The 26529-nt window shown below is 55.4% G+C and overlaps 1 protein-coding gene across 2 annotated transcripts; it reads right to left on the bottom strand.

The window, feature by feature from the left end:
• Window positions 1-794: 794 nt before the first annotated feature.
• Window positions 795-25411, bottom strand: WDR5 (WD repeat domain 5). 2 transcript variants are annotated; one of them, XM_003911122.3, is made up of 14 exons: window positions 25276-25411; window positions 21280-21418; window positions 20449-20557; window positions 19713-19786; window positions 19263-19352; window positions 18878-18967; window positions 18578-18661; window positions 12702-12757; window positions 8686-8732; window positions 6147-6222; window positions 5315-5348; window positions 4923-4997; window positions 4108-4195; window positions 795-2816 (listed from the first exon to the last, which is right to left on the bottom strand). In XM_003911122.3, exons 2-14 carry the CDS (start codon window positions 21358-21360, stop codon window positions 2716-2718), a joined length of 1005 nt encoding a protein of 334 aa, XP_003911171.1. In that variant the 5' UTR covers window positions 21361-21418; window positions 25276-25411; the 3' UTR covers window positions 795-2715. The 2 variants fall into 2 exon arrangements, with proteins under 2 accessions (XP_003911171.1, XP_009186158.1); XM_009187894.4 differs by having other exon boundaries at window positions 21280-21401; window positions 25276-25399.
• Between the last annotated feature and the right edge of the window lie 1118 nt (window positions 25412-26529).

The following is a 26529-nucleotide window of genomic DNA, read 5'->3' on the forward strand; positions in this document are numbered from 1 at the left end:
CAGTGAGCTGAGATGGCACCACTGCACTCCAGCCCAGGCGAGTTTAAACCCTGTCTCAAAAATCAAAGAATTAAGACAGGCATGGTATCATGTGTCTGTGGTCCCAGCTACTTGGGAGGCTGAGGTGGGAGGATCACTCATGTCCAAGAGGTTGAGGCTGCAGTGAGTCGTGATCACATCACTGTATTCCAGCCTGGGCAACAGAGCAAGACCCCATCTCAAAAAAAAAAAAAAAAAAAAAAGGCAGAGGGTTGGAGAACTTTTTTGGTATGAAAATGGCATTGTGGTAATAATGCTTCTGGAGAATTATTTTGAGACACCACACGTTCACTGCTTACATGGTAGAACGTCTGGGATTTGTACTAAAAAAACAGAAGGAGCCCATGAACAGGGAAGTTCCTACAGCAGGGACAGGAACCTGGGGGCGCCACGCTCTTCACATCTGAAAGCTCCTGTTAGTTTGTAAGGCACACCCTGGAAGATACTCCCCAGCACGGTGGTGGCAGCAGGACTTGGGAGGACCTCTCCTCATCTGTGCCTACCTGCCTAACACTGTCAGTAATTAGCACACAGGTATATACCTAAGAGTGGAAAAACCAATACAAAATACACAGAATAATTAGCACAAAGAGATGACTTTCCTAAGGTTACCGTAAAAACCCAGGGCCGTCCTGTGGGGCACACTGGCACACCAGACACTACCCCCACCACCAGGGACAAAGCCCCAGGGCGGCCGCCCTCCCACCCCACAGAGACAGCTACGTTTGAAGTTAAGAAATTCTCACAGGACAAAATTAGAAGACATGAAAATTTTTATTTTCAAAAAGAATGTATTTTTACATAAATCTACAACAGAATTCAAATGTAGAAAAAATAAACTATATTCAGGGATACAGCGCTCAGCACAGCACACCCCCTCCCCGGAGTGGGCCATCCCCCCCAGAACAAGACTGAAGGAGGCTCGCCGCCCCCAGGACCCCCACAGCAGGGCAGCCGCAGGCTGGCACGCGGAGCTCCCCGTGTCTGTCACAACAGACTGCAAATGTGAGGCGCCCAGACCCTGAGCGTCGAAGACAAAAACCAACCCATTTTCACTGTGGCAACTCACTTCTTAGCGCAGGTCACTCATTCGTACACCTCATGAGAAACAGACGGGCAAGGGAAACCACAAGACATACATCTCCAGATGCCTCGGATAATCCCCTCCTCACCTCTGCCACTGCAGGACCCCCAGGAGAGCCCACCTGACAACCCCCACTTCCTCCCTGGGCCGGTGCAACCAAAAACCTGCAGGATTCACCCAGGACTCCAGGCCCTAAGAGAGGCAGAGCCGGCTGGGCTCCCCCAGGACTCCCGGCCCTGAGAAAGGAAGAGTTGGCTGGGCTCCGGGGCCAGGGCCCTCTGTAGACCCAGGACCCAAGCGGGCTTCCCAGAGCATCACAGCCTACCCCACCCCAAAGCGCTGCCCCGTGGGACAGACCCAGGCGCCTGTGCCCTCGGCCACCCTGCTCCGCCCTGTGTGGCAGCCCTCACCACAACGGTCTCCACGGAGCTCAGGTTTCAGCCTCGCTCCCCAGAGGTGCCAGCTTGGCCTCCACTGTAAACCGCTGTGCAGGTGAGCACCAGGAAGCCGCACCGCCAGGAGCACAGAGGGGTGGGCGGGCGAGTGAGGGTTCCGGCAAGGACAGTGAGGCTTGCGCTTAGCACCCAACCCCTCGAGGATGCCGAAGGGCAGCGCTGGCCCTGCAGCCCTCATAGGGCGCATCAGTCCCACTGGCATCTGACCTGGAGTGAAGGGCTCAGGGAGCGTTCCCATGCCACAGGCATCCCCCACACCCCAACGGGAGCCCATCAGGAGCTTGGCTCCTTCGCAACTAAGAACCTCCCCACCCCCGCTCCGCCCCCAGCAACACTGAACAGTGAACCTAGAGAGGAAGGCGTCTTCAGAGAGCAGGCGCAGCCAGCCTCAGCACCACCTTTCCGAAGAAACCTTCCGCCCTCTTGCCCCAGGGGAGCCTTTCTCCAAGAAAGCCACATGGAGAGGAGCTTCGCAAGGACTCACTTGCCACAACCATTCACAAAACCCCACCTTTTATTACAGTCTGTGGTGCTGCTTGTTGCAGGGACACTGAGACACACAGGAGCGTCGTGCGCAATGACTCTGCTGTCGACGTGTGGGCCACAAGCTCCCAAGACACCAACGGCTCTTTACACGGAAAACAACCACACAATGCCGCTTTCCAGAAAGACAGAAACACACTAGCGACGGCTACTGGCGGGAATGGAGGAGTCAGGGCCCGAGGCCAAAGGGGAGGCCAGCTGGCGGGGCCACGGTGGCGGTGACGGCGTGCACTGGGTCATGGAATATCAAAAAGATACAGAACGTTTACTGAAAAAACACAACGCATGTTAAATTGAACTTCACCCTTTTGTAATAAAAAATTAAAAATGTTTGTTGACTCTGTTTGAACACAATAGACTAGGAACTCATCCCTAGACAGTGTTAGAATTGGCAAGAAATGTCACCAGCAACTTTTAGAACTTTCCGGTGGTCCACACCTTCCGCTCGGCCAAATCATCTTCAAAGAGGAGGCTCGAATCAGGCCCTGTCCTGACCCCCAGGCGCAGACGCTGGGGACCACCTCCAAGACACCATGTTTCTTGCCAATCCGGGTCAACGTCCCGACAGTCCCTCGCGGGCAGGAGCAAAGGGACTTAGCAGTCACTCTTCCACAGTTTAATTGTTTTGTCATTTTCTAGTGCGGCAGAGGCAATGATGTTTTCTGTTGGGTGACAGGCTGTTGAGATCACAACATCTGAAAACAAAGACACAGTCAGAAACAGCCATCCCTGTGCCCTGGGCGCCATCCCAGACTGAGCTCCACCTCTCCCCAGAAACGCTGGTAGCTCCTGCACACCACCCGGGAGGTCTCAGGACAAGCAGCTGCTGCCCACCCTCGACACAGGGAGCCCAGCGGAGGGGAGCGAGGAGACAGCAGCTGGTACCAGGGCGACACAGCCGGTTGGGGGGCAGGGGCAGGATGCCACAGGGAGTGTCAGCCCTGCCTGCAGACCAGGAGCCCCGCATGCCCCCACTAGCAGCAGCTCGGCACCCACAGGGAGGAGCGTGGCAGCAGGACTGGCTCAGAGGCCAGCGTGCACAAGGACCCCAGTCAGACCCCTCACGGTCCTCAGTCGTTTATCGATAATGTCCCTCTTTTCCTTGGACCCTGAGCCGCCCACTCCCACCGCCTCCCACCAATGCTGAGCCTCAGAGCGCTCCACAGGGCTGGCTCTGTCACAGCGAGGACAAGTCCACCACCCGAGCAGGGCGGTCAGATCTAACAGGCTGGTGCAAGGTCGACCACATCAAATCACAGTTTACAACTTCTACATAAACCAAAGAAACCCCAGAACACCGGCGAGGACCCGGAGGAAGGCCCAGGCCCGCCGTGGAGCATGAGTGCTGACCCCAGGCTGGCTGAAGCTGCTCGCGCAGAGGGAGAAGCAGCATCTCCCCCAGTTTCCACAAGGGCTTGCCCCCCCATGCTCTCATTGGCCCCATGAGACATGGAAATGCAGGGCCAGAGGGTGAGGAAGCAGTGGTGGCTGCAGAGGGCAGCCAGGACCCAGGGAGGGGCAACCCCAGGTCGCTTCAGAACCAGCACCGCTGTGGAGCCCACTAGGCCTGCATGCAGCAGGGGTCTCTCTGGGAGAGGGAACAGGTAATCGAAAGGAGCCAGAGCCTCCAGGATGGGGCAGCGATGACCTCACTGTCCCCGGCCCAGGAAACGGAGCTCGCCGTGAAGTGGGACACGCTACACCCACCTAAAGTCCCACAGCCACACACACCTTCCGGACCAGAATACCCGGCAGAACAGGAAGAAACAGGGTTCAAGACAGGAGCCCTGGGTCCGAGTCAGCAGCACAGTGACCAGCTCCATGCCTTGGGCAAGAGCTCTTAGCAGCGGCTCCTCAACGGGGCCAGCGGAGGGCTGAGGAGGGAAGGGGAAGACGACGGCACCCTATGGGCAGACCACGCTTCACCTACAGGAACTGTCCTCACATCAACAGGCAGCTAGTGGCTGCGGGAGCACAGGCCCTCACCTGTGTGGCCTTGTAGTTTCTGTACAATCTCTTTCGTCTGAAGGTTCCAGATGTAAACAAGGTTATCCTCTGAGCCAGACACAATCCACTAAGTAACAACAAGCAGGGAAAACAGGGCAAGGAAAAGCAGGTCAGCGCTCGTGTATGTGGAAGGGGCAGAATCTCCAGTTATGCCCCGCCCCACGCCCACCCCGCTGGTGGCTGCCTGGCTGAACTCAACCAAAAAGCCGTGCCTGCCCTCCAGCCAGGCCTGAGGCTTCCTCCCCCAATGCGGACAGCCCCGCCTGCTCTACCCCAGCACGGGCCTCGCTCAAAGAAGCCAGGCACCTGCCTGCCCCAGGAGAGGCTTCCAGGCTGGAAGATGCTTCTCAGGTCACCCTTTCCTGAGTCTGTGTGTCATACACATGCTGCCCGAGAGTCACCCGGGTCTAAGCAGCATCGAGACCAGTGTGGGTGGGCGGGAAAACACTCCCCTCCCTGCTGGGGCGGGTGGACAGCTTCGGAGCCAGCGCACCCACCCAGGGACACCCTGAGCCGCGGAGCTCCACCTGTGGGGTCCCAACCCCCTCGGAAGGCATCGGCCAAGCACTGCCAGCAGAGCCCGGCAACAGGCTGCCTGCCTCCATTAAGGAGCTGGACCTAGAAACAGACGGGACACGGTGTCCCGGTACTTGGCACAGCGCACTTTGGTTGAAACGGAAGTTCATTGTGTGGGCACAGAAAAGCGTCTGAGTGTAAAGCAACCTGTAACAGGTGTGACCTCTCGGGAGAGTAAGCTGGGAACGTGTGAGACGCTTCAAGGTCATCAGACTCACCTTCCCGCCAGTAACAGAGAAATTAGCAAATATGCAGTATTTCTCATTCTTGTGGCCAGTGTACGTCTTCAGGCACTGAAACAGGAGGGGACAGGCTGGTCACAGAGTCATGGATCCCCTTGATTTTGTATAATTCTATGTTCTAAGCAAGGCGTTTCACCACTGACTACACTTATTTCTGAAAAGTACAAGTACAAAACCCACACAATCGAAGATTTAACTTGTAGACTGCCACCCTACGAATACCCAGGTTTTTCAGGAATCTGCACCAAACCCGTGGAAATGGTTCTCTGAGCTCCTCTCCTTTGTCATCAGCGGGGCCACTCTGTCCCCACCAGAGGCCATGACCCAGGGACGGCGCACAACGGGGGCCCAAGCCTGCGGGAGCTCACCTTCCCCTTGCTGTAGTCCCAGAGCTTCAGAGTGCTGCAAGACAGAGAGAGGCGTGAGACGGCGCGGCCGGAGGCGTCCTTCTGTCCCCACGCCCAACTCTGCAGCCACTACGTCACGGCCACCATCAGTGCCAGGTGCAAAAGCCAGCGGGGATGCAACCCCCTTCCCCGTCAGGGTGAGGGCCCCTCAGGCTCAGAGTCCAGTGACTTGGCGTTGGGGAGCCACAGTGTGAGAGCCACAAGTATTTGCAGTTCCAAGAGAGACTTTAACAGGAAGCTGACAGGTGTTATTGTCCCTGACTCAGGTCATCCTCAAAAGGGTGAGGAAGTCCTCTTGGTTCTGGAAACATCCAGAACAGGTTTTACCACCCAATCACACAGCCCTCAGAGGATCGGGGCCCAGACTTGGACCCACAGGGCTGAGGCTGCACGCGTGGGAAAGCTGGAGCTTAGAGAACAGTCCAGGAGGGCGGCGGCTTTGTGAGAGGTAAAACCAAGGTCCTCAGAGGTCAGAACCAGAAAGGGCCTTGGAGGACCCCGGACCACCTACTCCTTCATGCGGGATGGCTAGGCCTGCCCCGGCCACAGTCACTCAACCAGAAAACCGACCCTAAATCCTCCTTTAGTCGGACCTGAGGTTCAGCCTCGGGAAGGGATGGGCAGGGGCCTGCCCTCCGACCTAACAGGCCACTGCCCAGAAGCCAAAGCTCCAGCAGGAGCCTGGGTCCCGTGCCAAGCCCACGACATGCTCTCCGAAGGCTCACACTGGCGAGCAGGTGTCTCTGGCTGGGGAGGCCACACGCCCGCCCCCACGGTCCCACGCAGTACTCACTTGTCCAGCGTGGCGGCCAGGATGTATTTGCCGTTCGGGGAGAACTTCACGAAAGACACTGGGGGGTTGTCGTCATCTGCAATAAAAACGGACAGGTGACACGGGGCGGGCGCTGACAGCTGGGCAGGGACAGGAGGTGGGACCCACTCCCCGTCCCCCACGTGCGACATCTGAGTGAGGTCGGCCACCACCACCAGTGCCAGCACCACCACCCCTTGGTGCCCCGAAGGGTGGCCTAGCCACGCACACCAGCCGTGAGCAGGTTCTTGACACCTCAAGCCCATGGCCCCGGGGGCCCCTTGACACCAGGACTTGAGGAATACAGGCCTCCTCGGGCACCGGGCAGTGGGCATTCTCAGGAATCACCTGCCTCACAGGGGAGGGATGAGGTTGGCGAATGCCCAACTCAACGGAGGGACGACTCCACCAGCAGCAAAGAGGGCTGGGGAAGTCACCTTGGAAATTCTCCTTTTAAGAATTTATCGACGCAAGGGGCATTCGCGCCCACACAACCCATCTGCTTGTTGTCACACCCACAGCTAATGCCCAGGCCTATCAGCTGGACCCTGCAGCCCTGGGGGCAGAGTAGAGCCACTTTTTCTCACACAGCTGAAAGAGTCAAGGCTCCCAGAAGCTGTCCATGTACAGGTCAGAGTTTTCAGGCCCTGACAACCCCACAACCCTCACAACCGGAGGAAGGCGTTTCCCCTCACCCGAGTGAGGAGGGGGGAATCTCAAGGAAGGTGTGTCCTGGTGCAGTTCCCACCCCCGGCCCCCTCAGGGGCCCCCCCCCCCCCCGCCACCAACGAGCATGTGCACGCGCTGGTGTGTCCCGAGCACCGGGAAGGACGCGGCCCTTGGCATTACCACCACGGGGACGCCTGGCCTCGCCAGGCACCTGGCGTCTCCGCTCCCTCAGCCCGGTCACACACACTGAAAAGGCACGGGAGACTCTGTGAGGCCATGCAGGCCCTCCCTCAGGGGCACCCCACATCACACAGCCAGGCAGGCCGAGGCCACCGTGAGGGCCGGGGGCCAGGCTCCCTTAACACAGCTAAGGGCAAATGTGTCTGCATGCCTAACCCAGGCTGTCTGGGCAGAGCTCACAGAGAAGGAATGCATCAGCCGACCTGTCTCAGTGAAGTCCAGAAAGGCCTAACTCACTAGACCTGAGGAGCTGCCGACGGAAAAACTGCTACGCAGAGACCCCTCCGTCCCCACCCTGGGCTCAGGGGCGCCCAAAACCACCTGTGCCCAGGCTGGAATCCCCGTCCCTGCACCTGCTTGCTGTGGAGCTTTGGGCTAGTGAATGGGCCTTTCTGCAGGGTGAGAACACCACCCCTCCTCGCAGGTGGCTGTGAGGGTTACGTGCGCTCACACAACAGTGGCACACACAGCTGAGCACAGGTGGCCCGTTCAGGGGACACCAAGGACGGTGTGATCTCGCTCAGGAGGGATGCATGGCAAAAGGCTGGCCCCACAAGGCAGGAAGCTACATAGACTGCTGTGGCAAGGAGACTCATGCTGAAGCCCAGGCCTCCAGAGTCTCAGAGGTGAGTGTACTGGAGACGAGGCCTTCAAAGAGGCAACAGAGTGAAAATGAGGCCCCAGGGTGGTGTCCTTACGAGAGGACATTTGGACACATGGAGGCACCAGGGACACCAGTGTGAAGCCAGGGTAAGGTAGCACCTATAAGCCAAGAAGAGGCCTCCTCGATCCTGACTGCAGCCTCCTGGACTGCGGGGAAACACATTCCTCCCGCTGAAAGCCTCCCAGTCTGTGGAGCTTGGTGTCAGCTGGGCCAGCAGGCTACGACAGACTAGGGGGAAGAACAGCACAAACAGGGTGCCTCCTCACACAGGAGGTCCACCCCCAGCTCCCTCTTTAAGGTGTGCCCCATCCCACACGTCTAACCTAGGCTTCTTCACACTCCCCGGATGAAAACCCTTCCGCTCCTTTCTGCAGGCTCTGCAAGGGGCGGCTGGGAACCCCGGACCGTCACAGACCCTCAGGCCACACCCTGTCCGGCACCTGGCCTTCCCATCAAGGCCACGCCATGACCCTCCTTCCTCTCCTCCTGCCGAGGCATGAAGACCTCAGGCCTGTCCTCCATGCCCCCAGCGCACCTCCATCCACCTCGGCAGCACCCCCAGCAGATAGGCAGGTGCTCAGCCTGTCTAATCAAGGAATGATCCAAGAGGCTGGCACGACAGCAGGGGCCCGAAGCCAGGAGGCGATGGGGGTGCCCAGAGGACGCTAGTGAGCAGAGGACCGAGTGAGGCCCGACAGCACAGGCCGAGGAGCCCCAAACCGGCCCAAGAGAAGAAAGGTCACGGCAGGAAAACTTCACCAGAAGGAGCAACAGAGCCAGCGGGCGGTCAGAAGGAGCTGGCGGAACGGTCGGACAAGGAGGAAGGTTCCTCCTACAGGGGTAGACCCAGGGCAGAGGAGGAAGGAGGAGCTGGTGAAGAATAGGGGCAGGGACCCAGCAGGGGAGGCCCTCCCCAGACCCAGCCTCCACGCAAAGAGCCACACTCACCGATGAGCGTCTTCAGGCACTGGCCTGAGGCGGTGTCCCAGATGCGACTTTGAAGCAAAGAGAACAAAAAAGTGTAAGCAGACAAGTTACCATCTCACGCAGGCTGCTGGGAATCAGATCTAAGTTTTAGGACTAGCATGCTTCCCCCGACTTTTTTTTTTGAGACAGAGTTTCGCTCTGTCGCCCAGGCTGGAGTGCAGTGGAACAATCTCGGCTCACTGCAAGCTCCGCCTCCTGGGTTCACACGATTCTCCTGCCTCAGCCTCCCGAGTAGCTGGGACTACAGGCGTCCGCCACCACGCCAGGCTAATTTTTTTGTATTCTTAATAGAGATGGGGTGTCACCATGTCAGCCAGGATGGTCTCGATCTCCTGACCTCGTGATCCGCCCGCCTCAGCCTCCCAAAGTGCTGGGATTACAGGCGTGAGCCACCCCACTCAGCCTTCCCTATCCTTTTTTTAAAAGTTATGCTTCACCCGTTTAATAGTCATTCTCTTGTATTCTAGGGACAAAGACTAAACACTGTCCATACAAACATCAACAGTCCACACACGCTACACACGTGCAGACCACGTGTGGGGTACCCCTGGATCTCTCCTACACAAGCTGTGGTTTATCCCCAACACAGAGGGGGAAGCCTGTTGCTCTCTCCACTCTCCCTGGCCAAGGAGAGGGACAGCGGCAGCCCAGTGCTTCTCGCAGGCGTCTGCCCACGCTCACGCAAACACATGCAAGGAATGAGAGGGCTTCTTTCAAAACAAAAATGTAAGAGTATCGTAAGCAGTCTTCTGGACTATTCCCAGAAGGGATGAGCCAGGCATTTACATTATTCCAATTTCGGGGTTTCTGTGATTTCCGCCAATACAGACGCATTCTGTAAGCAGAGCCCACTGTGTTAGCACCCACAATTCTACTGCACAGATGCCAGCAGCGGAGCACAGGCTCAGGGCAGACGTGCACAAGCCATTCCCAAGCATGAGACCCCCATGGCCGCCATGCACGGCCCCTCCCATCTCTCACCATGGAGAAGCCGCCTCTGGGAAAGCCCCGGGAGCTCTCTGCTCTGCACACCCACCTCCTGTTCTGCCCACACTTCGATAATCCAGGGACGAGACCACACTGGACCTCAGTCACTTCACCCAGGGTTTTAAAACCCAGAAACAGCAACTCTCCTCCAAGCTGTGCATCTTCTCAATTCTCTCAGCAACAGCTCCATCCTGCTGCCCCATGGATCTTAAATTCACGTCCTCTAGCTCCGCAATCACTGCAGCAGGGCCTCTCCGGAGCCGCCTCATCTCCTAACCCTCAAGACCTGACCCCTGTGTGTCCTTTCAGTTCCGTTTCTCATTTCCTGCATAGGTCCTGCTCCTTCTTGCTAGCCACATTCCTAAACATCTTAGCATTTTTGTCACAGTTAAAATGGAAACATTTTTCCCTTCTTCTAGCTGGCAATTCCTAGTAGAGAGAAAAACAGTCAATTTTCAAGCGCTGATGGCACTAAACGCGAGATCACACCACACAGCCAGCAGGGCTGGGGGTTCCAGGCCCAGACTCCAGAGCTGACACGGGGTCTGGGTCCTGCGCTGACCAACTGAGAGACCGTGGTACGTGTCCCTGGCTGAAAAGCAAGGCTGACAGTACCCACGTCACAGGGTTAAATGGGTATTTGAAAAGCAGTGTTGGTGGCATTTAAATATTTGAAAACACGCAAACATATCTACAAAGATGTATATCTCTCAACTTTCATAGGACTATTTTTTCATTTTCTTACACTAACTAGAAACTCCTAACAGTGCTGAGTAACACGGGAAACATTCACACCTGTCCCACTTCGGGATTTTCACAGAAATGGTTTTAGCGTGTCACCCCACGTGAAAATTATTAGTTACCAGTAAGTAGTCAACAATACTGCTCCATCTCACCGAACGGTTGGCTGCTGGGTATTATCAATCAGGCGCCTTTCTGACCTCTACTGATTAATCACAGGGACATTTAATGCCTTTAATCTGTCGGCAGAATTAGATCATAGGTTTCCTGATGTTTACGTGATAATCCTTTCATTATCCGATAACGAATGTTGAATTACTTGTCCTGATGTTTACGTGATAATCCTTTCATTATTCAATAATGAATGTTGCATTACTTGGCTGTGGGAATTCCTTTCTGTGCACAGTAGGCTCAGGAGGCTGCTACTTCCTCTGGAATCCTGGCATCAACATTCACCAGTGAGTTGCCCTCTGTGGTTTTCCTCTGGGACCAGCAATCAAGGCTCAGGTAGCAAGGTCATGCTAAATCCAAGAAAATGAACCAGGGAGCTCCCTCCCGTCTGTGGTCTGTCTGCTATTTAACTGGATTCAGGTATAAAGTCACAGGGAATGATGTTCTCTTTAGGCCTTCGATCCCCTTTTCCAGTCTCTTCAGCGGTGACTGGTCCCTCGAGGTGCCATGCCCGGGGCCCCTTTAGGAGCTGTAGCCGAGCTCGCTGCTGGAGCCGAGGCACCGCTCAGCCTGGATGAGAGTCTTCTGACTACCGCTTCCTCCCCCTGCAGTGCTTCCACCCACTTCCTAGTTAAAATCTTGCTTATTTTGCTTTTCCCATTACGGGGCTTAAAAGGTTTTCATTACCAGCCTCATCGGAGAACACACCTTATATCATCAATGGTCTCATTTGTTTTCTATTTCCCTCATTTCCTTGGTGTACTTTTTCTGATTTCTTTAGAAAGTTCTTAGAGCCGGGTCCATGAGTAATTCTAAGACTGTCCCGTGCTCACTTCTGTTGGTGACACACACACAGAGGTGCCGGGATGGTGGCACCAGAGGCCCTGGCAGCTCCACGCTCCCCCATAGCTCACCCTGTGCACCCCTTCCCTCTGGTTGTTCCTGAATTGTATCCTTTATAATAAGCTGGTCAATGGTCAAGTGTAAACAATGGCTTTAACCGTGGACACTACTGGCCAATGTTGGGCTCCAGATGACCTAATTTTTGCCACAGCACATTCCAGTGACCTCAGCCCCAAATGCCATCACAGTGCTGCAACTGCATCTTGAACCTCGCGAGGCGATGGCCCGGAAGTGTGTGCTGCAGACCCCATGGGAGGCCGGGCCGGTGGTCGGGTGCAACTCGACTACGACCCTCTCCCACCACACCCGTCTACTCAAAACCGACGGGGGGTCATGCCTGGCGACTACAGACTGTGACCCCCGGGGATCCCCATGCCAACAGTCACTGGGGAGTCAGACCAAGAAACAGATTTCAAGTGTGCGTGTCCACCTGAGGGCTCCCTGCAGGAAGTCCTAGTAAGATCTTCAATTCCGCCGGTGGTTGCCCCTGTCCCCCTCCTCCCTAGTGACCAATCTGAACAAGTTATGATGCTGTCCGCCCCACGCCCAAAACACAACTCAAACACTCCACTCCCCGCACTCGCTCCCATCAGACGTTTCGCTGAGTTAACTCTACTTCTCCACTGCCCTTGTGTCTCCCGAGGAGTGCTGGACACAGATTACCAAGTCCCAGCACTACAAACGTCTGCTGAGACCTAGGTGGGCTTTCCGCAGGAGACCGTCACTCTTCCTCCTGCCCTTCTCCACACTGCCATCTGCTCAGGCTCGCCTGCCCGGCATGGTGACACGTCCTCACGGGCATGGTGGCACACTCAACATCCCCCCAAAGCAGCACAGCTTTCACCTCAAGGGGTCCAAACACCCATTTTCCACGAGTGTGTGAACAGCACACGTCAGCGTCTACACGGAGCTGAAGTCTGATGGAGGAGGCCCTCCCTGACCCACCCTAACAGCAAGGACATCTTCCCAGGCACGCCGCCTCGCCACCTGTGCTGCCAACCCCGAAACTGCACTGCGTATCTGTGAACACGTCTGCGGCGTGGCCAGCAGAGAAGCTTCGGAAGTTAAGGACTTGGGTCTGTCGTCACTGCTGTACCCCCAGATGCAGGAACGGTGCAAGGGCTGGCCCTTAGTAAAGTACTCATTGCTTAATGAAGTAAAATATTTTCACTTACCAGAGACCATCATAGCTACTTGAAACTATCAAGGATCCATCACGATTAAAATGAACCTAAGAATTAAGGAGAGGGAGAAGAGACAAAAACTTACTTTCAAGTCATGGACACGACTGCTTCTTACCTGATCGCGAGAAAAAAAAACAAAAACAAAAATTGAGGTATCTTTTTTTGTTTGTTTTCAGAAAGAGTCTCCCTCTGTCACCCAGGCTGGAGCACGATCTCAGCTCACTGCAACCTCCGCCTCCCAGGTTCAAGTGATTCCCATGCCTCAGCCTCCTGAGTAGCTGGGATTACAGGCACACGCCACCACACCCAGCTAATTTTTGTATTTTTTTTTTTTTTAGTAGAGACGGGGTTTTATCATGTTGGCCAGCCTGGTCTTGAACTCTTGACCTCAAGTGGGATTACAGGCATGAGCCACCGCGCCCACTTCTTTTTTTTTTCTTTTCTTTTTTTTTTTATACGGAGTCTCGCTCAGTCACCCAGGCTGGAGTGCAGTGGCGCGATCTCGGCTCACTACAAGCTCTGCCTCCCGAGTTCACGCCATTCTCCTGCCTTAGCCTCCCAAGTAGCTGGGACTACAGGCGCTCGCCGCCACGCTCGGCTAATTTTTTGCATTTTTAGTAGAGACGGGGTTTCACCGTGTTAGCCAGGATGGTCTCGATCTCCTGTCCTCGTGATCCACCCGCCTCAGCCTCCCAATGTGCTGGGATTACAGCCGTGAGCCACCGCGCCCGGCCCTTTTTTTCTTTTCTTAATAAGAGAAACAGGGTCTCCCTATCTTGCCCAGACTGGTCTTGAACTCCTGAGCTCACATGATCCTCCCACCTTGGTCTTCTAAAGTGCTAGGAGTACAGGCATGAGCCACTGCACCCAGCCAAGGATAAGCCTTCTACAAGCAAACAGCACCTTTGGAAACTGTATTGTCTCAGGCTATCGGTGCTGATACATTTCCTGGGTGAAGTCAAGTCACACAAGGAAGCCATGGTTTAATGATTTGGGTATGGGACTGAGGTTGTCTGCTTCTACTGTCCAGACTGGAGTTTCCCAGCCTTGGCACTATTGACATTTTAGACCAGACTCTTCCGGGGGGGAAGGGGTGGTGCTGCCTCTGTGCAGTGGCAACCTTTTCTTTTGCTCACTAGATGCCTATAGTTGTGACAACCAAAAATGTCTCCAGACATTGCCATGTATCCCCAGAGGCAAATCCACACGTATCAAAGGCACCTGTGAGTTGCTACGGCAGACTGCAAGGCCCCATCCCCAGGGCTTCGGATTTTACCAGTCCAGGTGGGAGAGTCCAAGAACGTAAATTTCGAACAGGTCCCCGGGGCATGCTGCCTACTGCTGCACGCCCGGAGAAGCACTAGACCAGACTCTGCGAGAGCCTACCAGCCACATGTGTCATTGTAATTGTTCTAGAAGCTACATTAGAAAAGCTTGAAAGACAAGTGGGCCGGGCGCAGTGGCTCAAGCCTGTAATCCCAGCACTTTGGGAGGCTGAGACGGGCGGATCACGAGGTCAGGAGATCGAGACCATCCTGGCTAACACGGTGAAACCCCGTCTCTACTAAAAAAAATACAAAAATAATCTAACCAGGCGAGGTGGCGGGCGCCTGTAGTCCCAGCTACTCGGGAGGCTGAGGCAGGAGAATGGCGTAAACCTGGGAGGCGGAGCTTGCAGTGAGCTGAGATCTGGCCACTGCACTCCAGCCTGGGCGACAGAGCGAGACTCCGTCTCAAAAAAAAAAAAAAAAAAAAGACAAGTGAAATTACTTTGATAACGTGTAACCCAATGTATCTAAAATATTATTTCAACGCAATCAACACAAAGTTATTACAAGACACTTTTTTTTTGTGCCAGGTCTCTGAAATCTGCAGGTACCTCACACAGGCCTGAGCTCTGGGCCATCATGCGGCTGGCAGCCTCCATGCTGGGTATGCTGGGTGCTGCGGCCCTCGATGTTCTCCAGCAGACCCAGAGGGGTGAGTACCTGTTTCCGCTCTGACAGGGTGCTCTCACAGTGCCAGGTGCCTAACTGTAACCATCTGGCCGGCAGACTCTCAAAGTACTTTTCTAACTCACAGGGATCCATCTAACCACATTCGTCCCTGCCTTTAATGTGCAAAAAAAGTCTTCTCTTGAGACCATTACGATGGATGGTAATAAGACAAAACAAGTCCCCAAAACTCACAAGGCCAACTCCATGCTTTGCTTTGTTCAGCTTCTTAACCACATTCCAATACTACCCACTGGCAAACATGGCCCAGCTCTGCCATTCCATCCGCATTCAGGTGCAAGGGGCAATACAGCCCATCCCCTGCATTCTAGCAGAAGGCTGCCAGGAGAGTTCAGTGCTAGGAAGTAGATAAGAGAGGCCGGACACAGTGGCTCACGCCTGTAATTCCAGCACTTTGGGAAATTGAGGTGGGCGGAACTCTTGAGGCCAGGAGTTCGAGACCAGCCTGGCCAACATGGTGAAACTCTGGCTCTACAAAAAAATATAAAACTTAACCAGGCGTAATGGCATGAACCTGTAGTACCAGCTACTCAGGGGAGCTGAGGCAGGAGAATCACTTGAACCCAAGAGGTGGAGGATGCAGTGAGCCAAGATTACACCACTGCACTCACTCCAGCCTGGGCAACAGAGTGAGACCCCGTGCCCAAAAAGAAAAAAAAAAAAAGGACTCAGCACTTTGGGAGGCCGAGGCGGGCTGATCACGAGGTCAGGAGACCAAGACCATCCCAGCTAACACGATGACACCCTGTTTCTACTAAAACTACAAAAAAAATTAGCCAGGCGTGGTGGGGGGCGCCTGTAGTCCCAGCTACTCGGGAGGCTGAGGCAGGAGAAAGGCGTGAACCCGGAAGGTGGAGCCAAGATCACGCCACTGCACTCCAGCCTGGGCAACAGAGCGAGACTCTGTCTTAATAAACAAATAAATAAATAAAGTAAATATTAAAACAAAAAGGAAACAGATAAGGCAATCAGCCAGAACCCAGCAGGGGATGGCAAGGCCCCTAGCCAAGGAGCACTCCAGTGCTCTGTGGAGTCCACCTGGGCAGACAAGCAGTAGCAGAAGCTCCAGGGCAGGAAAAACACAGGTCCCAGGTGCAACGAGGGCACGAGGGCTGTGGCTGACAGCGGTTGGCAGCGGCCCTCAGCCGAGGAGCCCTGGCCAGAGAGGGCAAACCCTGGCCAGAGATGGGACAGGGATGGGAAGCAGTAAGCAGGGGGCCACATGCCTCAAAGTCTCTAAAGCTCCAAAATGTACCTATCAAAAAGCTAAACACATATCCTGACTACTGCATTTCCCCTCCAAAGTCATCCTGCACAAACTGCCACAGATGCAAACAGGATGTTGGCTGCACTCCTTTTTGTTCAAGTGAGAATTACACATAAGCACCCACTGAGAGGACTGGCACAGTCCCCACTCACACAGCAGGCCCACACCAGCAGTCCAAGGGTATAGATGTGCGTGGACATCAAAGGCGGCCTATGGTGGCTCCCGCCTATAATCCCAGCACTTTGAGAGGACCAGGCGGGTGGATCACTTGAGGTCAGGAGATCGAGACCAGCCTCGCCAACATGGTGAAACCCTGTCTCTTCTAAAAATACAAAAATTAGTCAGTCGTGGTAGTGGGCACCTGTAATCCCAGCTATTCGGGAGGCTGAGGCAGGAGAATCGCTTGAACCCAGGAGGCAAAGGTTGCGGTGAGCCAAGATCGCACCACTGCACTCCAGCCTGGGAAACAGAGTGAGACTCCATCTCAAAAAAAAAAAAAAAACAGGCCCCCACAAACCTCTCTGCAGTGGAGACAGCTACAGAGCAGCAGCTGTGGTGCAGTACCAGTTATTTAAAGGACAGCAGTGAGCTACGCTGGAAAAGACGCACCTAAAACAGCAAAGTAGAAGACCACAGAGGGACCGACTCCACCTCCCGGCAGCTGACCCCAGGGGTGACTCAGGGAATTCGTTTTCTACTTCCTGCATTTGCTCACCTTTGTAGTTTTTTTTTTTTTTTTAAAGACATGGGGTCCCACTCCGTCACCCAGGCTGGAGTGCAGTGGTACCATCTTGCTCACCAGAGCCTCAAACTCCTGAGCCCAAGCAATCCTCCCACCCTGTCCTCCCAAGTAGCTGGGACCACACACGTACACACCACCACGTCTGGCTAATTTTTTGCTTTTTGTATAGAGACAGGGTCTCACTCTGTTGTCCAGGCTGGTCTCAAACTCCTGGTTTCATGGGATCCTCCTGCCTCAGCCGCCCGAAGTGCTAGAATTACAGGTGGGAGCCATGGCACCCAACCTGTTTTTTTGGGTTTTTTGTTTTTTTTTTGTTTTTATGAGCAAACGTTACTTTTGTAGGAAAAAGACTTTTAAAATCCTGCCTATCACCTGCGAGTCCCACCTGCACTATCTTTGGCCTCTAGGATGCTCACAGAATTCTTTCTTCCAACTCAAAGGCCACCAGCGAACCCCTTTCTCAGGTTACATCACAAGTGTTCATTTGTCAGCCCAGTCTGAAAGCTCTGCTGTGACCCAAGGTGCCCTGGAGGGCAGGGGACTGGCAACAAGGGGCTGGGCCCGCGAGCACACAGCCACAAGCACAGGGCCATGTGATGCCATCCCCACAGCAAACAGCCTCCCTGCAGCGGTGACACTTGGCCTGCGAGGGCCTTGTGGCCTAGTTATGTGTGGGGCCCCCCATCTCAGACCCCACAGCCCCACCCTGGCCTGATACACTATCCGTCCAGTCCGTACCAGGGCTTCGCCTGCCATCTCACTCAGGCAAAGCCTTGCAAGGGTAAAAATGCTTAAACCCATTCACCACCAAGACGACAGAAAGTGAAAGCCACACTGGCGGGCAGCATGGCACAAACGCTGCATCCACCTTTCCTTCCGCTTCTCAACGAAGGGCAGGCTTGGCCGAGAAACTGCCTCATGCACTTTGTTAACAGAAGAACCTTCTGGCCACTCTGAAATGGAGCGGTTTGTGATACTGCGTACACTTTAACTCTCGGCCATTTGTTCTTGTTTTCTTCTTTTTAGACAGAGTTTCGCTCTTGTTGCCCAGCCTGGAGTGCAGTGGCACGATCTCGGCTCACTGCAACCTCTGCCTCCCAGGTTCAAGCGAGTCTCCTGCCTCAGTCTCCCCAGGAGCTGGGATTACAGGCGCCCGCCACCACGCCCGGCTAATTTTCATAGTTTTAGTAGAGACGGGGTTTCACCATGTTGGTCGGGCTGGTCTCAAACTTCTGACCTCAAGTGATCCACCCACCTCGGCCTCCTAAAGTGCTGAGATTACAGGCGTGAGCCACCGTGCTCGGCCTCTCGGTCATTTGTTTTGCACAGTGGCACAGCAACAGCAAAATGGCAGGATGTGTTCCTGTGCAAAGCCTGTTCTCCAGAGAGCTCCAGCTTCCAACGGTTCCCACCAGGACTGGGCCATCCCCGCCCAGAGCTAACTCCACTCAAAACTCACACTTCACCTACACTCCCACTCCCAGCACCCTTCTCAGCCTGGCCGCCCTTCCTGTCCCATGCATCAGTTCAGGGTACACTACCCTCTGAACGCCTGTGGCCACTGCCCACCCCCCACCCAGCCTGCACGGAAGGCCCCTTGGTGCTTACCACAGGGCACCCCACTGACACCTCACCACCCCCTTGCCATCCCTCTACTGCACACAGGACTCATCTCTCAGGTCCCAGCCTCCAATCTGATTGCTCTAGACTGTGGCATGACAGCAGGAATCAGATAGGCACAGGCAACGTCCAGGCTTACGCCCCTCAGGGAGACAGCTGGCCACATCCAGCGTCAGAGGCACGTAGTGCCGGACACCACCCCGTCCGTGTCAGCAGGACTTACGGCCGAGACTGGATCCGAGTGAGCTGGCAAAGTCTTGAGGCACTTCCCTGTTTTCACATCCCATATCCTCACACTTTCATCAAACTGAACACAAAAGAAGAAATGACAGTGATTCTACAGGAAGGAGAAGGAGCAAACTTCCCCGGAACCCAAGACCTGCCACCAGTCCATCCTCCCCATAAACAGCACAGAAAGGACTCGGGCCCCACCTGCCTTCTCCACAGTGGCTACAAGCAAGTTCAACAGCCTTCCCAACATCCAACACCACCTCCCCCAGGGAAGACACCCGGCCACACTCACGGATCCTGAGACAATAAGGTTGGACTGGGGATTGAAGTTACAGCAAAAGACATAATTACTGTGTCCCTTCAGGGTTTTCAAACACTTCCCCTAAAACAAGAGTATTAGTAGTATTATTCCAGTGCTTATTTCCCCAAACATAAGCGTCGGATCACATTCATCAATGCCTAACAGCTCAGAGCATGCCTGATGCCCCGCCAGCAACTGGCTGTTCCCCGAAGTCAACTCGACCTCCCCCACCCGCCCCCGCCCCGTGCCCCTGCAGCCAGTCTTCCCTGGAGAGGAGCACTGAGTGCTGCTTACCGAGCAGTCAACCCAGTCCCCACCACCCGCCCTGTGCCCCGCTGCCGGTCTCCCCTGGAGAGGAGCGCTGAGTGTTGCTTACCGAGCTCACGTCCCATATCTTCAAGGTTTTGTCATCTGAGGCGGAAACAAGAAGGTTAGAATCTGACGACCAGGCTACATCGGATATTCCCTTGGGGAGAAAAAACAGGGTCAGTAACTTGCCAGGACAAAGTAGGACCGGTTAGCAAAAGGTCAAAATCCCAAACATCCCCATTGCCCTCAGGAAATCTTCTCACTAGCGTTAACCTTACAAAAGACACACAGCCCTGGAGGAAAACAGCAGGCTTTCCGCAGCTCTGCCAGCCTCACAGACACTCCTCCGTGGGAAGTCAAATGTATTTGCGTTAAAAGTTCAAGATGCAAATAACTCTAAAAAAACAACGCGGAAATTTAAACCTGAACCCACAGCTCTCGAAGCAGCCCTGACCCCTTGATCACTAGGAGCCACCCTGTTCAACAGTCAACGTTACCGCACAGGGCTGAAACCTACCAGCTTGTGGCCAGATATGGTTTTCTCAAATTTCCCATCATACGCGCCCCAAATTTTAATGAGTTTATCAGCGGCTGAAAGAAAACAAAAGGATCTGAGGCTAAGAGCAGGACACAGTTGTCCAGTCATCCAGAATCCAAAGTCTGGGCTTTTCCCACACGAGCCCCAGATGATCAGCATGAACCACATGGCTCAGAACCCATTCGGCACGGCCACATCCCCGAGAGGACCAGTCCCCTTCCCCTCCCTCCAAGGGCCCACGGGCAACTTCTTCTATTTCTTTTTTCGTTTTTTTGAGACGGAGTCTCACTCTGTCACCCAGGCTGGAGTGGAGTGGCATGATGTCGGCTCACCGCAACCTCCACGTTCTGGGTTCAAGTGATTCTCCTGCCTCAGCCTCCCAAAAGCTGGGGCTACAGGCATGTGCCACCATGCCTGGTTAATTTTTTTTTGTATTTTCAGTAGAGATGGGGTTTCACCATATTGGCCAGGCTACTCCTGACCCTGTGATCCACCCGCCTCAGCCTCCCAAAGGGCTGAGATTACAGGTGTGAGCCACCACACCCGGCCCCCACAGGCAATTTCAACCGGCACTAAGGTCACAGTTCTAGGAGGAGACACGCCCACCTGCTACAGCCCCCCAGCGGCAGGTGAGGAAGCCAGCCACCCCCAGCCGGTTTGTTGTCTGCAGCTCAGACCGCCTTTCCCAGCAGCTAAGGACCTCAGTGCTACGTACATGAACTTGCCAGCCACTCTCCATTCGGGCTGAATTTCACAGAGGACACTGCTTTGGTGTGGCCAGCAAGGGTGAACTTTAGAGCATAGTTTGGCTTCACAGGCGTAGGCTGCGGGAGAGACCAGTTAGCGAAAAGTTACCACCACTGTGCGTTCCACTCGTGACCAGTGTGGATTGTGACTCCACCATTTAATTTCAGCTCAGATCTTTAGAGCTCCAAATCCACATGCCCAGTGCCTTCCACCAATCCCTATGTGGACGTCACCTTTCAAGTGGAACACGTCTGAATCTGAGCCCACTGCTTCCCCACAAGACCTCTTCTGTAGTCCCCAAACTCAGTACCAACAGCACCAGCCGAGCCAGAAACATCTGAGGCCCCCTCAACGTATCACCCCACCTCAAGCCCACCTCTGATCCTGCTACAACACAGGAGGCCCCCACCAGCTCCGGCCTTGGTCCAGCGTCCCACCGCCCCCACCCCACACACACCCGAGGCCCTGCTCCCTTTGCTAAAGGTCTACAGGAGGGCTTGCAGATCTGCCTGTGCCTCAGGATCGCAGCCGGGGTGGGGGCAACTATGGAGAGATGTTTTCTGGGTCCTAGAGACTCTCACAATCAGGACCGAGAATCTGTTCCCTCCTCCAGGTGACAGACTGGGGATCCCTGACACAGCAGGTAACAAGCATTCACTAGGTATGTGGTCAGTAAATCAAAATTAGCAGTGACATTTAACTGAGTAGGGAAGACAAGGCTTATGAGCTTGAAATGTTTCCAAGAATCTCTAAGCGTATTTGCCCCCGGAAGGCGCCCGAGGAGCCCCTGGGCACGCACCTTGCTCTGAGTGGCGGATGACGAAGGGGTTGGCTGTGCTCTGGCAGCCTCGGTCTCGGGCTTCTTCTCCTCCGTTGCCATGGCTCTGACGCTGGCCGCACAAGGAACGTGGACGGAGGGACCTGGTGACAGAGGTAGTCTGCTGAGGGAGATGCAGAACAGGAAGCCAAGAAACAAACCATATTTTTAAAAATTGATTTCCAGGAAAAAGGATGAAAAGAAAAACATTTGAGTACCATATGGAGCCCTGCAGCAAACAAACCATTCCAAATCGAGGACCCTATTAATGACCCTAAGTCCTTGCTAACACTTTCCAGCTGCTCCGCTGACACCCCTGGGCTCACCCTTTTGTAATCATAATGACAGACCCCACCCTCAAGGGCGCTTCTTATTTTGTTATCCAGAAGTCTGCAGGAATGCAGCAGTTTGTGCAAACAAAATGCAATTTTCTTCAGAGTCCTGGACACATTAAAAAAAGAACGGCAAAGGGTTTCCTGACAGAAAGCTAACACGCCAAATGGCAGAAGACTGAGCTTCAGAGTGTAGAAGTTTGGCAGCACATCCAAATCCTAAAATGCACCCCAAGTGATGCAATCACGTTCACAGACATGTTTGAAAACACAGGCGCAGGCACCCAGTGGTCTCCGCCTCATGGGTGGGCTCCAGTGCCTCCATGCACAGGCGCGTGCATGCTCTGCCTGCTGGAACTTCCACATCCTGCCTTCTGGAAAAGCAGCCGCAAGTCCACCAACGATATTCTACGAGCAAGACTCACACTGCAGGGGAACGAAAAAAGACTGCAGTTCAATGGGTTTCACCTTGACAGTGAAAATGACCCCAAATCTGTACAGTAAGCAGCTAGTTTCCTCTACCACGGGAATAGATTCATTACTTGAATACGTCTCATAAAAGCACAACAGGTTACTCAGAAAGGAGGGACGGCGTTATTAAAAGGGAAAGCCACTGAGACACGCTTGCAAATACCACTGGCCATCGGAATCCTGGAAGCTAGCGCTACCATCCATCTAATGAGTTTACACACTGGAAATTCTAGCTTGGAGCTTTCAACTGAAATCTTGCACAGGCTGCTTGTAACACTAACGCGAAATGGAAGGCATCAAAAAGCACGTCTCAAAGTCTTCATCCAAGAGGAAGGCAGAGAAATTACAACACCCACTTTGCAGAGAACAGGTGTGGCCACCGCTCCATTTCACCTGCAGCAAAGATTCCCTGCACAAAGACGGATCGCGCTGCATCTAGGGCCGAGTACTATACACGAGTGGGGGAGGGGAGGGGCAGGCCCTGTAGCACTGCCCAGGGGACGAAGTGCCAGTACAAAACCTGTCCTCAGTAAATGCCAGCTACATGGTGCTTGTCATCAGTGCAACCTGGCCATGCCAGTTTAACCCAACTGCTGCCTTTTCCTTGGCAGGCTGGACAAATACAAGGAAAGAGAGGAACTAAGGTAATCCAAGCAAAAAGCTGCAAAGTCCACTGCAAAGGTCCTAGCGTGAGACAGCGAGGCCGGGGCAAAAGCTGAGTGAAGTGTGGCCATGCCCTACCCAAGTGAAACACCAGAGGAACAGAAGGCGAAACAGGCAGCTCAGAGGGCCGAGCAGCTCCCGTCAGCATCAACTCACCTAGGTGAGGGCAGACACTGGAAACACCCTCAGGTGAGGAACAACAGGTAGGCGGTCTTACAAAAAAGGTGCCCAGGCCGGGCGCGGTGGCTCAAGCCTGTAATCCCAGCACTTTGGGAGGCCGAGACGGGCGGATCACGAGGTCAGGAGATCGAGACCATCCTGGCGAACACAGTGAACCCCTTCTGGCCCTCTCTATTAAGAATACAGGTGGCCGCCGGCTGGGCGCCAGTCCCGAAGCACCGGGACGCTTGAGGCTGGAGACGGCATGAACTCGGGAGGCGGAGCCTGCGGTGAGCCGAGATCCCGCCACGCACTCCAGCCTGGGCTATAGAGCCAGGATCTGCCCAAAAAAAGGTGCCCAGCCCCTCCCAGCTCAAGCCCAACCTGCCCAACCCTTTGGGCTCAAAAAATATTAACATTTAAAAGAAACAAACAAAACAACCTTAACCTGACTTTTAAGAATACAGTGGCGGGTTGTGGTGAGTGACGCCTGTAATCTCAGCACTTTGGGAGGCCAAGGCAGGAGGCGGGCAGATCCCGAGGCCAGGAGATCAAGACCAGCCTGGCCAACATGGAGAAACCCCGTCCCAACTAAAAATACAAAAATTAGCCGGTGTGGTGGCGAGTCCCTGTAATCCTAGCTACTTGGGGAGGCTGAGGCAGGAGAATCGCTTGAAACCGGAAAGCAGAGATAGCAGTGAACCAAGATTGCACCACTGCACTCCAGCCTGGGCCAAAGAGTGAAAAATTCCGTGGTGGTGGTGGTGGTAGGGGGAGAGATGCAATTTCTTGACCCAACACACCTGCCAAGTTTCTACCTCAGTAGTGGCATCTAGGCTTGGCATTTTCTTTTTTTCTTTTTCTTTTTTTTTTTTTTTTAAAGACAGAGTCCAAAGAATCCAGCGGCACAATCTCGGCTCACTACAACCTCCACCTTCCAGGTTCAAGTAATTCTTGTGCCTCAGCCTCCCGTGTAGCTGGAATTACAGGCGCAGACCACCACACCCGGCTACTTTTTTGTATTTTTAGTAAAGATGGGGTTTCGCCATGTTGCCCAGGCTGGTCTCGAACTCCTGACCTCAGACAATCCGCCCGCCTTAGCCTCCCAAAGTCCTAGGACTAGAGGTGTGAGCCACCGCGCCGGGCCAAGGCTTGCCATTTTCATGAACAACCAGGTGTCTCTGTGGAACAATCATTTTGGGGGAACAGGAAGGTTGGAGACTTGATCTGAGGAAAGGGGGGGGGGGGGGGGCCAAGGTTACAGGCATGGTGATGAGGAGGTGACCTCTAGACCAGTTGCTGCCTGGCTCCATCTAGCAGCCACTGCTTTTCATGCAGGTAAGCCTGACCACCTGAAGCCCAGCAAGCAAATCTCAGTATGGCCTACTGGACTGCATGCCACAGGCTGATTCCTGAGTCCCTCAGTCCCTGAGGTCGAGCCCAGGAATCTGCCTGTGGCATGCAGTCAGGAGAGCACACTGTGTGCAAAGACAAGAATTAATCTGCATCTTCAACACCAGCCAGGTGGCCAGCCCAACAGAGGTGGGAACCCGGCTCTACCTCTCTGAGATCCTGGACAGGCTCCCGCCTGGGTCCTTCGCTTACCTGTCTTCCCCACCGGCTAGCACAGCACCTGCCCAGGTCACAGATTAAATTAGCATTTGAGCAAATGGGTAAACGGACCTGGGTGAGTGGAAACTTGCAAGCGAGGCAGCAGGGAGTGTCGTTAGCGATAAATAACAGGCCGACCTCAGTTTGGTCGCGGAACGTAACCGCTCAAAATGGCTCTCGCAGACCGGCCAGGACAGGTCTGCGGCCCCGCGCGAGGAGGCACGGTGGGCCCCCCGTTCAGGACCGAGGACCCGCACCCCAGGACCCCACCTAGCGAGCTGCAGCCTGGCTGCCTCGGGTTGGGGTGAGCGGCGGGAGCAGGCTGGGGGCGTTTCTACGAGAAGGGGAAGCGCACCACGTCCAGGGACTGAGTGGCTTGGTGGGTCTGGGGTCCTTCCTTGAAGGGGCAGAGGAGGAAGAGAGGCGATGTGAGGCCGGTACGCCGCCTGCGGGAGAGGCCCCAGTGCCGGCGCTCTGGCCTTGTCAGCGGCCCGCCGGGGAAGCGGAGGTGGGGGCGCGAGTGGGGGCGGACAGGGTGGAGGGACCTACGCGCGCAGCCGTCCACCAAGGGGCCAGGGCGGGGGTCCCGGGCGGGGCCACTGCAGCTGGAGCAGCGCCCGGGGCTGGGCCTGGCCCGAGGCCCGGCGGGGAACACGTGCGGCGGCCGGGGGTGGTTTGGCGGCTCCTGGCGCCGCCCCGCTGCCCGCCTCGTGCTCCCCGGGCCGGGCGGCTACCCGCTTACCTGCTGGGCCGCGGCGGCGGGGCCGGGCCCTCGGGGCGTCGCGTCGGCCGCCGCCTGGGCGGGAGCGCGGACTCAGCTCGACGAGGCGGCAGCTCGGGCGGGCGCCAGGCGACGGAGGTGCAGTGCGCGTGCGCGAGGGGAGGGGGCGGTGTCCGGGGGGCGGGGCGAGCGCACAAAGCCGGCCTCTCGGAGGAGCGCTACGGGCAGCGGCAGCGGCCAGAATGCCTCGGGCCGGCCCAACGCTTTAAAGGGACAGCACGGGGCGCGTGCTTCCCGCTTAAAAACTTTAATCCCCGAATTTGGCTGGTGCAGGCCCTCCTAATGTACTTCCTGAAAATTGAAGTATAATGATACATACAGGAAAGTGCTAGTGTGCCCTCGCGTTTCCACAGACAGACAGCACGCCCTGCACACAGACACAAGCGGCCCTCCGGGACCTGCGCAGAAGGCGTCGCCCGGCGTTGTCCCCGGAGTCGAGTCGGGCCGGGGCACCTCCCCGGGCGACTTCTTGATCATCGCTGGTACGGATGAGAGCAGCAGTGGGCATTTGGAAAGCACCCGGGACCGCTCCCGGGCGCAGTGCCCGCATGTGGCCTCCCACCCCAGGCGGGTAGGACGACTCCTGCCCATTTGGAAGACCAGGAACCTGCGCGTTCGTTCACAGGGTTCGGAAGCCGGGGCTGCGCCTTCCTGCGGGGCCGGCTGCCGGGCTGCGGGCGCTTCCCGCCTCTGCATGCAGAGCCCGCGGTGCACGAACTTGCTCCCCGCCAGCCCCGCGGACTGGCAGAGCCGCGCTGGAGTCGCCCGCGCCCGCTCCGCAGTGCGCAAACTCACTTCGCAGCGGGCTCTCTGGGGGCCAACCCTTCCCTCCTGGGCGGGCATTTTCTCCTCCAGGTACAACAGAGTGGTCCCCAGAGGAGGACTCAGGGTCTTAAGGAGAAGCTGAGGCCCGATGCTCTGGACTCGACGACTGCACATTCTCGCCTGCTTCACTTCTTAGAGCCTTGGAGGTAGGCACGGCCTCCCTATCCCCTCAGCTAGGCCAGTGGGTAGAATAACACAGCCCCTTATTCTCCAGTTAAAAATGGGAACACAGAATATGACACAGGAACCCGTGCAAACAAAGGGACAGAGCATTTGAAATAAAGATGCCGAGGAGAGCGGTTGTCAGAGAGGTGGAACCGGAAGACTAGCAGTTGGTCTGGAGTCCCCTTCCCAGGAAGGACCCAGAGAAGGCGAGGTCCCTGTCTGGTC

Source organism: Papio anubis, chromosome 13, assembly GCF_008728515.1.
Source record: "Papio anubis isolate 15944 chromosome 13, Panubis1.0, whole genome shotgun sequence".
In the NCBI taxonomy this organism is placed as follows: Eukaryota; Metazoa; Chordata; class Mammalia; order Primates; family Cercopithecidae; genus Papio; species Papio anubis.

Coding starts and splice junctions, on each gene's coding strand:
- WDR5 (XM_003911122.3), bottom strand. CDS start 21,360: ATGGCAACGGAGGAGAAGAAGCCCGAGACCGAGGCTGCCAGAGCACAG. Junction 19,787..20,448: donor AGAGTGGCTGGCAAGTTCAT/GTACGTAGCACT, acceptor GTTTTCTTTCAG/CCGCTGATAAACTCATTAAA. Junction 8,733..12,701: donor AGTAGCTATGATGGTCTCTG/GTAAGTGAAAAT, acceptor TTTGCTTCAAAG/TCGCATCTGGGACACCGCCT.